The sequence below is a fragment of the Heterodontus francisci genome, chromosome 6, assembly GCF_036365525.1.
Source record: "Heterodontus francisci isolate sHetFra1 chromosome 6, sHetFra1.hap1, whole genome shotgun sequence".
In the NCBI taxonomy this organism is placed as follows: Eukaryota; Metazoa; Chordata; class Chondrichthyes; order Heterodontiformes; family Heterodontidae; genus Heterodontus; species Heterodontus francisci.
Window position 1 is genome coordinate 40,903,200 of NC_090376.1, and position 15,910 is coordinate 40,919,109.

General features: G+C 43.5%; 1 protein-coding gene across 2 annotated transcripts in view; it reads right to left on the reverse strand.

Annotated features, from left to right (window-relative positions):
• The window catches only part of b3glcta (beta 3-glucosyltransferase a), a 281,226-nt gene that overhangs the window by 78,936 nt on the left and 186,380 nt on the right, over positions 1-15,910 (reverse strand). The window contains exon 11 of one of the 2 annotated variants that reach the window (XM_068032824.1): positions 5,479-5,592. The exons of the other annotated variant lie outside the window; for it this stretch is intronic. Coding sequence (XP_067888925.1) covers positions 5,479-5,592 — 114 coding nt within the window. The remainder of the gene's footprint in view (positions 1-5,478; positions 5,593-15,910) is intronic. 2 annotated transcript variants of the gene reach the window in all.

Below are 15,910 nucleotides of genomic sequence, written 5' to 3' on the forward strand. Positions count from 1 at the left end.
CACTGGAACACTGCAGCAATCCCAGGAAAGAGATGTGAGCATGAGAGCAGGGGGGAAGTGTTGAAATGGCAAGCAACCGGAAGCTCGGGGTCATGCTTGTGGACTGAGCGGAGGTGGTCCGCAAAGCGGTCACCCAGTCTGCGTTTGGTCTCACCAATGCAGAGGAGACCACATTGTGAGCAGCCAATACAGTATACTACACTGAAAGAAGTACAGGTCACAGAGTCATAGACTCTAAATCACTGCTTCACCTGAAAGGAGTGATTGGGGCCTGGGATAGATGTAACCAAGTTCGGTCAACTCCTCAACAGGAGCAAATGTCAATTTCAATAGTTGAATGATAAATTTCACCTGATCCAACATGACTTATACTATTACCATCAAATTAAACATTCTCTCCAGTATCTAGCCACGTTACAAAAGCTCCAACTCCCTTTCCAGGAACTTCCCAACCCTGCAAATGCATCAGCATCTTTTAGTCCATGGCTGCCTATAGATTAAAAACACAACACAAAAAGTATGAAGGAGATCGGAAAATAGACTCCGATCACTGGATAACAAGTGGAATGTAGGTAACTCTGACTACTAAACCTTAGAAGAATGTGAGAAGGCTAGCTCAAGATAACCCATTGGGCTGAATTTTACCAGCCCCTCGACGACATGGTTGTGGCGGGAAGGTCCAGAAAATGCAAGCGGGAGCGGCCCACCATGACCCACGATGCCGAGAAGGCTCCGCCTGATATTAGCAGCAGCAGCGAGGCATCGGTGCAGCCCCCCCCGCGGCCTTCATTCAAATATTTAAATTAGCCACATTAACATGCAAATGGACTTCACTGCCGCCGCCGGCTGTCCAATGCGATTTTACGGCCAACCGACCGCAACTCACACGCCTTCGGAACTCCAATGAAGTTCCGAGGCGAGACACTGGTGAGGAGGGGGGAGAATAAAATTATCGGTGGGGGGGGCTGGGGAGTGGGGAAAACTATTCCTATTGGTTGTGGGGAAGGTGGGAAGGGGTTAAGGGTCAAAGATACTGAAGTTCGGGGGGGCAAGTTCAGAATTTTAAAAAGTGTATTTTTGGGGGGAATAGGTCAATTTATGTGTTTAGGACTCAATGCGGGGGTGGGACAGGGGATTCTGTGTACACGAAACGTTTATTAATGTTTTTAAGCTCACCGGCACCTTTAAATATTTAAATATACCCTAAAGGGCTTGAAGCCCGTAAAAAATGGTGCCTGCACAGTGGCGCCGGACGGCATTGCCGGGGATGCAGCAGCCGCCCCCTCTACGCCATCAGGGGCGGACGCTCCGTCCCTCCATTTAAATCAGCCCCCGCACGTAATATCACAGGGGCTATGCGGCAGCACTTCCGTGTCGAAAGGCTGCTGCCTTCACAGCACCTCCACGGTGCGCTGATAAACTTCAGCCCATTTAATTTTACTACATCCCACAGATGTTTCACACCTTGCCTCAGCTAGGAGCACTCTCACCTGTGAACAGGTTGGTAGTGGATTCAGGACAAGACCCAGTGTTCCGGTCTGCATTTCACCTTCAACAAGCATCACCAAATAAAAGATAAAAGAGTTCCAAAGAAGGGTCACTGACCCGAAACGTTAACTCTGCTTCTCTTTCCACAGATGCTGCCAGACCTGCTGAGTGATTCCAGCATTTCTTGTTTTTATACCAAATTAAAGATGTTGTTATGTTGTGGGATCTTGCTGTGTGCAACTGGTTGCTGTGTCTGCTCACATAATAACAGTGATTTCACTTCAGAAGTAATTCAAAAGTGTACGAGGACAAGATAAGGTGTGATATAAATAGAAATTTCTTCAAGTTATTTCTTTCACTCTTGATATCTAGTTGACTAAACAAAACCCAAAAGACAATGATAAATTATCCTGACCCCCAAAACATGTTTCCATCATGTGTGCAAATGTACCAAAAATGCTGTATTGCCAATAACTACCATGCAATTAAACTGTATAGTTACTTAACAAAATGTATCTATGGATTCTTCCCTCTGAAAAGAATCAGATAACAATCCAGCATAGAAGACCATTCAGTCGATTGTGCCTGAGCCAGCTCTTTGAATGAGCTAACCACTTAGTACCACTCCCTGAACCTTCCCCATAACCCTGTATTTTTTTTTTCCTTCAAGTATTTAGCCAGTTCCCTTTTGAAAGCTGCTACTGGATCTGCTTCCACCAGCCTTTTAGGCATGGCATTCCAGATCACAAGGTTTGCTGCGTAGAACTAAATGTCCTCATCTCACCTCTGGTTCGTTTGCCAATCACCTTAAATCTGCGACCTCTGGTTACTGATCCTTCTGCCGCTGGAATCAGTTTCGCATTATTTACTCCATTAACACCATTCATGATTTGTATACCTCTATCAAATTTCCTCTTAACCTTCTCTGCTCGATGGAAAACAACCCCAGCTTCTCCACATAACTAAAGTCCCTCACCCCTGGTATTACTCTAGACAATTTCTTCTACACCCGAAGGCTTTGACTTATAAAGTGTAATGCCTTGAATTGAACACAATACTCCAGCTGAGGAATAACAACAGTTCTATAATCTTTTAGCATAACTTCCTTGCCTTTGTATCCTACATCTCTATTAAAAAAGCAAAGGAACTCATATGCCATTTTAACAGCCTTCTCAACTTCTCCTGACATATTCAAAGCTTTGTGTATTCCCTTTAAAATTGTACCATTTAATTTATAAAAGCAAAATACTGCAGATACTGGAACTATGAATTAAAAACAAAGTCCTGGAAATACTCAGCTGGTCTGGCAGCGTCTGTGGAGAGAGAAGCAGAGTTAACAGAGTTAAAGGTCTGTGACCTTTCATCAGAACCATTTAACTTATGATGCCTCTCCTCATTCTTCCTACAAAAATGTATCACTTCACACTTCTGTTACGACCAAGGCAGGAGAAATGCACTGTTAATTCAGTCCCACTTCTCCACAGGTCACAGCATATCAATAAATTTTCCCACACACTGAAGAATAGCCAATTAGACACTACTTGTCCCCCAGAATAAAGCACACCAACTTGGTTTCTTCAAACAACAACAACAACATTAACTATTTATTAGAAAAATAATAAATCTTAACCACTAATGAGATAAATCTATATATATGAAAAGCTGGGGCATAGAGTATAAAAATTGGCAAGTCATGCTGCAGCTGTACAGAACTTTAGTTAGGCCACACTTAGAATATTGAGAGCAATTCTGGTTGCCACACTACCAGAAGGACGTGGAGGCTTTGGAGAGGGTACAGAGGAGGTTTACCAGGATGTTGCCTGGTCTGGAGGGCATTAGCTATGAGGAGAGGTTGGATCAACTCGGATTGTTTTCACTGGAACGACGGAGGTGGAGGGGCGACATGATAGAGGTTTACAAAGTTATGAGCGGCATGGACAGAGTGGATAGTCAGAAGCTTTTTCTGAGGGTGGAAGAGTCAGTTACTAGGGGACATAGGTTTAAGGTGCGAGGGGCAAAGTTTAGTGGGGATGTGCGAGGCAAGTTCTTTACACAGAGGGTGGTGAGTGCCTGAAACTTGCTGCCGGGGGAGGTGGTGGAAGCAGGTACGATAGCGACGTTTAAGAGGCATCTTGACAAATACATGAATAGGATGGGAATAGAGGGATACGTTCCCCGGAAGTGCAGAAGGTTTTAGTTTAGGCAGGCATCAAGATCGGCGCAGGCTTGGAGGACCGAATGGCCTGTTCCTGCGCTGTACTGTTCTTTGTTCTTTGAGTAAAGTGTCCAAGAGTGGTATAGTCAGTGCCATTTGAAGCCTCTCCAAGCGAGGTTGATGAAAGTCTGTGATGGGTAGGCATTCAAGGCAATTCGACTACAGCAGGCATCACATAGGTCTTTCAGCAGGGGTGTAGCAACAGGTCTGCTTAGGACTCACAGCAGCAATACAACAGTAGAAGCTTTCTTCAGGTTCCAGGATTTCCCAAAACACAGGAGGCAACAGGAACCGTACACTGGATGTAGGAATTCTTCAGAGACAGGAGGCAATAGGAATCTGCCATCTTTCAAATACAGGATTTCTTTTCAAGAGATGCAGGTTTCCTTTACAGAGAGAGGTCTTTTTCTCTGTTCCCCAGGCAGGTCAGGTCTAAGTTTCAAATGCCTGCTCATTGTCCAACTCACTGGTTTTTAAAAGGGTCCAAAGTGAAAGTAAACTTTCCTGAGCCGATCACATGACCAGACATAGCGTCACCCCTGTCATTCGAACTGTTGCTCTGAGGAGGTCGGAACCCCTAGCTGGTTTCCTTGAAACTGCTTGTTTCCCTATTCTTGTGTACAAAGTCAACATTAAAAAATTTCAGCTATTTGCAGGTGTCCATGTCCACTGAAAAATCTTTTTTCAGTTTTTTAAAACACACAGAATTCTAAGATTTTAGTACAAAATAAAACCCTTGTAACACTGCTCAGCATTAAATTTCATCTGCCATGTGTCTTCCCACTTCCTGTTTGATACATTTCTGAGTTTCATGACATCTGCAAACTTTGAAATTATGTCCTGTATACCCAAGTCCAGGTCATCAATATATAAACAAAAAGAGCAGCAGTCAAAATACTGACCTTTGGGGAACACCACTGTATACTTCCCACTGCTCTGAAAAACAATCTCCCTTCACCATTACTCTCTGCTTTTGGTCCCTTAGCCAATTACATATCCATGCTGCACTTACCCTTTAATATTGTTTTAATTTTGCTTGCAATAAATTATTTTTAAAAACTTTGAACTGGAAATGCAAATACTTTTATATGGTTCCATTTTTATTCTCCTAGTGAGCCAGCTAATTTAAATTAGCTTTTGATAAATCATTAAAACTGTGTTTTTGATGCTGTTGTTCGGACTTAGGGAGAAGTTAGTGAGAAGACCTCATCTGTACCTGAATAAGTTTACCAAAAATCTATAAGTCCTGTCTTGCAAAATTTCTAGTTTTCAATGTGAAAATTCAAAGGAGATAGTTACATAACTTCTGAGTATTTTCGGAATAGAAAAATAAGGATCTGGTGTCACAGTGCCGGAATACCCAGCAGGCATGGGTGGTAGAGCTTGGGATAGCACATTAAGTTCTTGATCTTGCAGCAGAATGCAAAAGTTAGTCTCTGGCAGATCACAATTTGTTGTAAAATGCTTGTCATTGAATATGTGCTTATATTTTCTGTGTAGAATTAATGCATCAAAAAAGGACTTCTGATCAAAACTTGTTGAATTCTTTATGACGCACTATCTAGCAATTACAGTTAATGAAGTAGTCCAACGGATAAAAATACTTCCCGGCATAGTGCACGAAAACCTGCCATCATATAGGGGCATTTCAAAGCTTTTTGATTGCTAACAAATTGAAAAGAACCAAAAAATCTTTATTGTGTACTTAAAATACTGATAATGGAACTTCAAAAGGTCTGATGTGTATTAACACAGTTATCTGTTCAGCAACTTACCTCTTTCAGTATTTGGTATTCCTAAGTACTGGGTTGGAATGGAGCTATCTGCATGATCACTATAGTATTCAATTAGAGCTGCTTGCTTTTCCCAAGTCTTCTTTACAATGGGTACTGCAAAATAATGGGATAGAATGCTTAGAAATACTGTAATGAAAAATTGAATATAGTCTGAATTCATACATTGGAGCAAAATGACCAACACCATCATCTGGTTATATTTCCAGAAAGCTACTAAATTGGGTTTATTTTGCAGGGCAGCTCCTGAACTAAACCCTGCATCATATTATGACAAGACTACAAAAAAAAATGTATAACAATCAGTTCAGTCTCACTGTAAAACCTACAAAGCTTGCAAGAATTCTCTCTGTGATCAGATGTAACAGATTCAAGGTATCAGGCAGGTCAACTAGATGTGCATCAATAAGATAATATAATATCTTTTTACACAGAAAAATGCAAAAGCTTGTCCCAATTTAGATTTCTGGGACAGTCTTAGCATCTACTGAAATTAGGTGCAGAGAAAAGGCTTTAAAATTGTAGCTGGAGTACAAATAAAAACAATGTTTTTTCTTCTGCTAGTTGGGCTCAGAGTTCTTGTTGAACAGACAACTCAACCAGTTTTCACAAAACTCAAACTAGAACCAATCAAACTGGCTAAGACACGATCTAAATGAAGAGTATCCATCTTTTTCAAGCAATAGGCCAGATCCATGGGTCATGTCAACAGGTTGTTAGTCAGGAAGAATCATAATTAAACGTCACATCAAACTCCAAATTTGTTTTGCATTTTTGCAGCACTTGGTTTACACCATTTCCACTTCCTTCATTTCTTCATCTCTTATCCTCTTCCTCAATCACTTATTTAAATTATTTCATGGGATGTGAGCATCGCTGGCAAGGCCAGCATTTGTTGCCCATCCCTAATTGCCCTTGAGAAGGTGGTGGTGAACCGCCTTCTTGAACTGCTGCAGTCCATCTGGTGTAGGTATACCCACAGCGCTGTTAAGAAGGGCGTTCCAGGTTTTTGACCCAGCGACTATGGAGGAACGGTGATATAGTTCCAAATTAGGATGCTGTGTGACTTGGGGGGAAACTTGGAGGTGGTGGCGTTCCCATGCGTCTGTTGCTCTTGTCCTTCTAGGTGGTAGAGGTCACAGGTTTAGAACCTTGATGCCACATTCGGTCAAATGTTGTCTTAATGTAAAGGGCAGTCACTATCACCTCACCTGTAGAATTCAGCTCTTTTGTCCATGTTTGCACCAAGGCTGTAAGGAGGTCAGGAGCCGAGTGGCGATGGTAGAACCCAAACTAAGCTTTGGTACCATTTGATAGCACTGTCGACAACACCTTTGTCACGCACATCGGAGGTGCGATGATACAACATTCACGGAGTAACTCTGAAGAGTTATGAAAAAACGGACTTTGTCTTAAAAAAATTAACCTTTATTTTTTAAGTGAACAATGATCCAAAATAGCCACCAAAGAGAAGCAGATTAACCTTTTGTATATTCATATAGTCTGAATTCACTACCACAACTGAGGTGGATGCCGGGACATTAAGTAAATTTAAGGAGGAGATAAACATATTTTTAATTAGTATTGGGTTGAAGGATTATGGAGAACGGGCAGGAAAGTGGAGTTGAGGCCGAGATGAGATCAGCCATGATCGTATTGAATGGCGGAGCGGGCTCGAGGGGCTGAATTGCCTACTCCCGCACCTAGCTCTTATGTTTTTCTTATGTGCAAAGCCAAAAGGTGATAATGAAACCTATCTCAACTTATCATAGAAACATCCCAGAACTGAATGTGGTCTTCTAAAACAAAGAAAGTATGAAGTAGCATCCTGGGCCATTGTGAGATCACTATGGGTAAGAAACCAGAATGTCTCCTATCAGGACATGAGAAGTGACAGTTTTACCTTTAAAAAAAGACAGCCAGGAGGAGAGAGAGAGACTGACCCAGAAGGTGAAGCTACTTGTAACTGCTGGCAAGCCAGAAAGCACATGCTCTCATGCGGGGCGGCACAGTGGCGCAGTGGTTAGCACCGCAGCCTCACAGCTCCAGCGACCTGGGTTCAATTCTGGGTACTGCCTGTGTGGAGTTTGCAAGTTCTCCCTGTGTCTGCGTGGGTTTTCTCCGGGTGCTCCGGTTTCCTCCCACAGCCAAAAGACTTGCAGGTTGGTAGGTAAATTGGCCATTATAAATTGCCCCTAGTATAGGTAGCTGGTAGAGAAATATAGGGACAGGTGGGGATGTGGTAGGAATATGGGATTAGTGTAGGATTAGTATAAATGGGTGGTTGATGGTCGGCACAGACTCGGTGGGCCGAAGGGCCTGTTTCAGTGCTGTATCTCTAAACTAAACTAAACTAAACTCTCCTGGAAAAAATCTGACATCTACATCATACAGCAGAGAGAGAGCTAGAAATGACCCACCATCTTCAACAGAAATTTCAATCAAGAGAGAAATCTACAATCACCACAGGCCTGCAACTACCTGGACTTTGAGTCGCAAGAAAATTCAACAGGTTTATTGTAACCCTTCGTCCCCACAAGAAACCCACATACCTCATTCCCTCTTCTGTTTCTTTTTATTTGTGTGTGTGCGAGCGAATGTCTGAATGAATGAGGTTGTGACAACTTTGGGATAAGGCATATTGACTTTCTGTGTTTTAAAACCCACAAGAAAACCTGTTGCCATCTGTTTATTTGAAAAAATAAAACACAAAAGGGCTAAACTCTTAATACAAATACACTTGCTGCGGTCAGGTGGGAAGCTGAACAGTGGGAACCACCCATGTCACACCACGTGGCCATGACACCTTCCATGACTTTGCTGATCATTGTGATTTGACTGTTGGAGCAGTAACTGCATGGATTGGACTTGTCCTGCTTTTTGTGGACAGGACATGCCTAAGCAATTTTCCACATTGTTGGGTATATATCAGTGTTGCAATTTACTCGAACAGCTTGGCTTAGGGTGCGGCTAGTTATGGAGCGCAAATCATCAGTACTACTGCTGGGATATTGTCAGGGCCCATAGCCTTTGCTGTATCCAGTGCCTTCAGCTGTTTCTTGATGTCACATGGAGTGAATCGAATTGGCCCAAGACTGGCATCTATGATGTTGGGGACCTTAGGAGGAGGCCAAGATGGATCATCCACTTGGCACTTCTGGCTGAAGATGTCTTTTGCACTGACCTGCTGGGCTCTCCCAACATTGAGGATGGGATGTTTGCGGAGCCTCATCCTGCAGTTAGTTGTTTAATTTTCCACCACCAATCATGACTGGATGTGGCAGGTCTGCAGAGTTCTGATCTGTTGGTTGTGGGATGGCTTAGCTCTATCTATCACATGTTGCTTCTGCTGTTTAGCATGCATGTCATCCTGTGTTGTAGCTTCCAGGTTGGCACTCATTTTTATGTATGCCTGATGCTGTTCCTGGCATGCTCTCCTGCACTCCTCATTGAACCAGGGTTGATCTGCTGGCTTGACAGTAATGGTAGAGTGAGGGAATATGCTGGGCCACGAGGTTACAGATTCTGGTGGAATACAATTCTGCTGCTGGTGTTCGCCCACAATGCCTTATGGATACCCAGTTTTGAGCGGCTAGATCGGTTCTATATCTATCCCAGTTAGCACGGTTGTGTGCCACACAACGAGTCAATGGAAAACAAAGTCGGGTCTGGTCTGAAATGGACTGCTAATTCACTATCAGGCTATTTTGCACTACTGGCATGAGCCAATTTCAGTCCGAATAACATCAATTTCTCTATTGATACTGGATTCAAAAACACATTTCCCAGCATATTATAGGTCTAAAAATGCAAACATTGGCAAAATAAATGCAATATATATGGCTTGCCCCATATATTTAATAGATTAGGAATAACAAAAATATTTGAGAATATATGCAAATATATATAAATAATAGCAAATGAGTACTTTGCATTAAATGAGTACTTTGCATCAGTATTCACCAAAGAGAAGGACTTGGTGGATGATGAGCCTAGGGAAGGGAGTGTAGATAGTCTCAGTCATCTCATTATCAAAAAGGAGGAGGTGTTGGGTGTTTTGCAAAGCATTAAGGTAGATAAGTCCCCAGGGCCTGATGGGATCTACCCCAGAATACTGAGGGAGGCAAGGGAAGAAATTGCTGGGGCCTTGACAGAAATCTTTGCATCCTCATTGGCTACAGGTGAGGTCCCAGAGGACTGGAGAATAGCCAATGTTGTTCCTTTGTTTAAGAAGGGTAGCAAGGATAATCCAGGAAATTATACGCCGGTGAGCCTTACGTCAGTGGTAGGGAAATTATTAGAGAGGATTCTTTGGGACAGGATTTACTCCCATTTGGAAAAAAACAAACTTATTAGCGAGAGGCAGCATGGTTTTGTGAAGGGGAGGTCGCGTCTCACTAATTTGGTTGAGTTTTTTGAGGAATTGACAAAGATGATTGATGAAGGAAGGGTAGTGGATGTTGTCTATATGGACTTCAGTAAAGCCTTTGACAACGTCCCTCATGGCAGACTGATACAAAAGGTGAAGTCACATGGGATCAGAGGGGAGCTGGCAAGATGGATACAGAACTGGCTCGGTCATAGAAGACAGAGGGTAGCAGTGGAAGGGTGCTTTTCTGAATGGAAGGATGTGACTAGTGGTGTTCCGCAGGGATCAGTGCTGGGACCTTTGCTGTTTGTAGTATATATAAATGATTTGGAGGAAAATGTAGCTGGTCTGATTAGTAAGTTTGCGGACGACACAAAGATTGGTGGAGTTGCAGACAGTGATGAGGAGTGTCAGAGGATACAGCAGGATATAGATCGGTTGGAGACTTGGGCGGAGAAATGGCAGATGGAGTTTAATACAGACAAATGTGAGGTAATGCATTTTGGAAGGTCTAATGCAGGTGGGAAGTATACAGTAAATGGCAGAACCCTTACGAGTATTGACAGGCAGAGAGATCTGGGCGTACAGGTCCACAGGTCACTGACAGTGGCAACGCAAGTGGATAAGGTAGTCAAGAAGGCATACGGCATGCTTGCCTTCATCGGTCGGGGCATAGAGTATAAAAATAGGCAAGTCATGCTGCAGCTGTACAGAACTTTAGTTAGGCCACACTTAGAATATTGCATGCAATTCTGGTCGCCACACTACCAGAAGGACGTGGAGGCTTTGGAGAGGGTACAGAAGAGGTTTACCAGGATGTTGCCTGGTCTGGAGGGCATTAGCTATGAGGAGAGGTTGGAAAAACTCGGATTGTTTTGACTGGAACGACGGAGGTGGAGGGGCGACATGATAGAGGGGCGGCACAGTGGCGCAGTGGTTAGCACCGCAGCCTCACAGCTCCAGCGACCTGGGTTCAATTCTGGGTGCTGCCTGTGTGGAGTTTGCAAGTTCTCCCTGTGTCTGCGTGGGTTTCCTCCGGGTGCTCCGGTTTCCTCCTACATGCCAAAGACTTGCAGGTTGATAGGTTAATTGGTCATTATAAATTGCCCCTAGTATAGGTAGTTGGTAGGGAAATATAGGGACAGGTGGGGACGTGGTAGGAATATGGGATTAGTGTAGGATTAGTATAAATGGGTGGTTGATGGTTGGCACAGACTCGGTGGGCCGAAGGGCCTGTTTCAGTGCTGTATCTCTAAACTAAACTAAACTAAACTACAAAGTTATAAGCGGCATGGACAGAGTGGATAGTCAGAAGCTTTTTCCCAGGGTGGAAGAGTCAGTTACTAGGGGACATAGGTTTAAGGTGAGAGGGGCAAAGTTTAGAGGGGATGTGCGAGGCAAGTTCTTTACACAGAGGGTGGTGAGTGCCTGGAACCTGTTGCCGGGGGAGGTGGTGAAGCAGGTACCATAGAGACGTTTAAGAGGCATCTTGACAAATACATGAATAGGTTGGGAATAGAGGGATACGGACCCTGGAAGTGCAGAAGGTTTTAGTTTAGGCAGGCATCAAGATCGGCGCAGGCTTGGAGGGCCGAATGGCCTGTTCCTGTGCTGTACTGTTCTTTGTTCAAAGGTAAAGAGAACAGCGGCAAACACCCATGAAGTGACAACATGGAATTAATACACTCTACTTGAGTGGAGACAGAGCCTGTTACTGCAACAGTGTAAGCCCTTGGACTGAATTTTTTGGCTTACCTGGAAGTCCCCGGGGACAAAAGCAGGAGGCGAACCAGCTTCGTCGGGTGTCATATTGCTGGGGCCACCGCCCACTTGAAGATCGCAACCCGCCCCCAACAGCTGCCCAACCAATCAGAGGGCTGGCAGCTCAGTAGCACCACCACTAGCGGTGGCCAGTTCTGAGGGTGCAGCTCCAGAATGAAAGCACCTCAATGGCGGGCCGCCCTCGAAGAGCGCTGAGTTTGGGGGAAGCCAGGGCCAGGCTGATAGGCTCTGGCAATTGGGAGGCTGGGGGTCATGGTGCAATGGCCATTGCCACTGTGGGGGGGGCCCTCCGTGGGCCATGGAACGCCCATCAAGCAGGACCCCCAGATTTACCTAGTGATCTCCCGATGCAGCAGTGGGCCCTTCGGACGTGGGCAAAATGCCCATGGGGGCGGGGTATGTCCCTTAATTGACCACTAAAGTGACTCAATTGGCCGCCCAATGGACTGCCGTGCCACTAAGCTTCCTGCCGCTGGCAATATATCATGGCAGTGGCTAGATGTTGTGCTACCCTCCTGCACCTTCCCCGCCTTATTTTTTTCTCTCTTCTTCCTTCTTTGCTTTTCTCTTTTGTCACACTTTTCACTTCACTCCTTACCTTTGTCTATCTTTCACAATGCTTTACTTCTTTACACCTTTCTATTCTCCCTTGTTATTTCTTGTTTTTCTACATTTACCTCTCTCTGCTATTTGCTTCAGCAGTAGCTGGTGTGCAGGATTCAGGTAAGTGGGCAGGAGAAGCATGCAGCATCAGAACTCAGGGAGGCAGTTAGAGGCAGCAAGCTCTGTAGCCATTGCACACAGAGGTTTATGGAAAGGATTAATAGAGACGTTGCATAAGCATGGGGTGGGGTGGTTTAAAGGTGGCCTGATTAATGGCCTTCCATGGGAAGAGGAAGGCAAGAGTGCTGCATTTTCAGGTTCAGCAGCAAAGTATGAGTCTTTTTGCACTGTTAAGACAAAGAACTGCAGATGATGTGCATTTCATTTGATGACTTACTGAATTCCAACAGTTCTGCTGCATTCAGCAGCTGTTTCTGTCTGCAGTCTGATGTTAAGCAGCAGACAATGGAAGTGTAAAAACCAGGTGGGGAATGACCATAGCATCAGGATGACAATAGAACTGGAACTGAAATTGCAAAGCCACTTCTAAGAGATGTTTGGGTATGCTCTGAATTGAGCTGGCAATTCCCTGACAGCAACCCTCCTTGAGAAGTTCTGCTTCAGTTGTTTACAGCCTTAGTCAGACTCCATCTGGAGCATTTTATTTAGTGTTGTGCACTGAACCTCAGGAAAGATTTATTGGCCTTGCAGGAGGTGCAGCACATATTCACCAGAATAATACGAGGGATAAGAGAGTTAAATTATGAGGACAGGCTGCATAAACATGGTTTGTATTCCCTTGAGTATAGAAGATTAAGTGGTGATCTGAACAAGGTGTTTAAAATGTTAAAACAAATTGACAGGGTAGATTTGGATAAATTATTTCCTCTGGCAGGGCAACGAACAACAAGGGGACATAATCCTAAAACTAGAGCTCGGTCATTCAGGAAGCAGTTCTCATACAAAAGGTAGTAGAAATCTGAAATTCTGTCCCTCAGAAGGCTGTGGATGGTGGAGCAACTGCAGTTTCAAGGCAGAGAGAGACAGATTTATGTTCGATAACGTTATCAAGGGATATAGAGCAAAGGCAGGCAAATGTAGTTGAGGTGCAGATCAACCATGAGCAAGCTCAAGGGATTGAAAGTTCCAACTCCTGGTCCTAATGTTTCTATGCTCCATCAGAGCTGCTCTAGTGAAGTGAGTACTGTTCGCAGAAATCATTTGTTAGCAGAACCAGCTGATTTGCTGGTGGTGGGGGAATAAAACAATTTATCAGTGATTTGCTTCTCTTTATTTGTCTCGCTTCTCCACTTGTGATGTATTTTTCCTGCTGGTTTTGCGCATCTGCTTTCCTAATCAATACAGATAATTTCACCCGCTTGGCAGGTGTTTATTATTTCAAACTTCATATCTTCACATCAGGGCGGCACAGTGCGCAGTGGTTAGCACCGCAGCCTCACAGCTCCAGCGACCCAGGTTCAATTCTGAGTACTGCCTGTGTGGAGTTTGCAAGTTCTCCCTGTGTCTGCGTGGGTTTCCTCCGGGTTCTCCGGTTTCCTCCCACAGCCAAATGACTTGCAGGTTGATAGGTAAATTGGCCATTATAAATTGCCCCTAGTATAGGATGTGGTAGGAATATGGGATTAGTGTAGGATTAGTATAAATGGGTGGTTAATGGTCGGCACAGACTAGGTGGGCCGAAGGGCCTGTTTCAGTGCTGTATCTCTAAATAAATAAACTAAATAAAATAAAAATAGTTTCTGAAGTTAACATTGTCCCCTAATTTTCAGTTAAAGGCAGCAACATCTAAAATGCCACCATATAATCACATGGAGAGCAGGCTTAATATTTCACCTTTAAAATAAAGCTTGAAACTTTTGTAGCAAATATTAGAAATTCGGAAGATGAAACGGAAGTTTAATATATGAAGTAGACAGATAATCCTGCTGGCTTCCTCTGCTCCTGTAACAAAGGCTGATTGATACCTGTCATCTCCTCCCAATAGCACTGCCCTTCCCTCCTGTCAGAATGTGCTTTAGCAATCCACAATACTATTGGTCCCAACGGATAGGAAAGAACGAATGTTGCTGAAAGCAAAAGGAAGGGGCCCATATGCTACACTCCAGAGACCCAGAGGTGCTGTTTGTCTGATTGTTTTTACTCTTACAGCTGTTACTAACTGCAGTTTTTTTTTCTAAAATTCTTGTTCAGTCAGGAGCTGCTGTCTGAAATTTGGAAGTGGGCTAGATTTGGTGTTCAAGCTGGGGATTGGACACCCCCAGTCTAAACTACTTGTTTATTTAGCTATAACTTACATCATTACTTACAACATCCTGAGTGTCAGCTGTGGCTCAGTTGGTAGCACGCTTGCCTTTGTGTCTGTAGCTTGTAGGCTCAAGTCCCACTCCAGGACTTGAGCACAAAAATCAAGGCCAACACTCCAGTGCAGTACTGAGGGAGCGTTGCACTGTTAAAAGTACTGTCTTTTGGGTGAGACGTTAAACTGAGGCCACGTCTCTCCTTTCTCAGGTGGATGCAAAGATTCCATGGTACTACGATCATGGTGGAAGAGGAGACAATGATTTCAAAAGGAAATTGGATGAGAAATTGAGGGAAATAAACTTGCAAAGCTACAGGAATAGAGCAGAGGAATGGGACTGACTATACAGGGAGCTAGTATGGACTCAAAGGGCTGAATGGCCTCCTTCTGTGCTGTAATAATAATGACTCTGTGACTGATTTAAAGCAGAGCAGGGGAGTTATCCTTGGTGTTCTGGCCAATATTTATCCCTCGATCAACATCATAAAATCAGATTATCTGATCATTATCACATTGTTGTTTGTGGGAGCCTGCTGTGTGCAAATTGGCTACCATGTTTCCTACAACAGCAACTACACTTCAAAAGTACTTCATTAGCTGTAAAGTGCTTTGGGATATCCTGTAGTTGTGAAAGGTGCTATACAAATGCAAGTCTTTCTTTTAACTAGAGATCAAAGTCCAAATCTAGTCCAATCATGCAAAATGGCCAGCAATACTTAAAAGTGAGGGGTCCCAGGAACCTCAGTTTACATCAAGAATTTAAAGGGAGACCGTAAACTAAACTGAACAAACTATGTACGAGATTGAATGAATTAATCTGAATAAATATTCAATGTAAAAGATTTATCTGTACCATATAAAGTGTTTTACTAGATAGAAGTATTGAAAGGTGATAAAAAGGCAACAAAGATCATTTGTAATGTGGCTCAAGGAATTATAACACCAAAAAGATACTGCTTTTCAGTAATTCAAATCTAATCACAGAATGTGCAAAATGTAGCATCATTAAGAGTTTGAATTTATTTTTAAAATAAAGTTAGATAATGACTATTATTGATGAAATGCAACCATATACCATATATACTTATGGTATATGCATGAAATATGACAGGGAATGATAATTTACAGATCTGAAGCACTTTATAAGTTAAGTCTTTAACACACTCATTCACATTTTGCGTTATGTATTTTTCTAATGCTTAGTGGCTGCCTGAAAGTGTGAAGGAAGCAGATTCAATGGTAATTTTCAACAGTGCGGGTGTGGGACTAATTGGATAGCTCTTCCAAAGAATGACACAGGATTGATGGGAGGAATGACCTCCTTTTGTGCAGTAGAATTC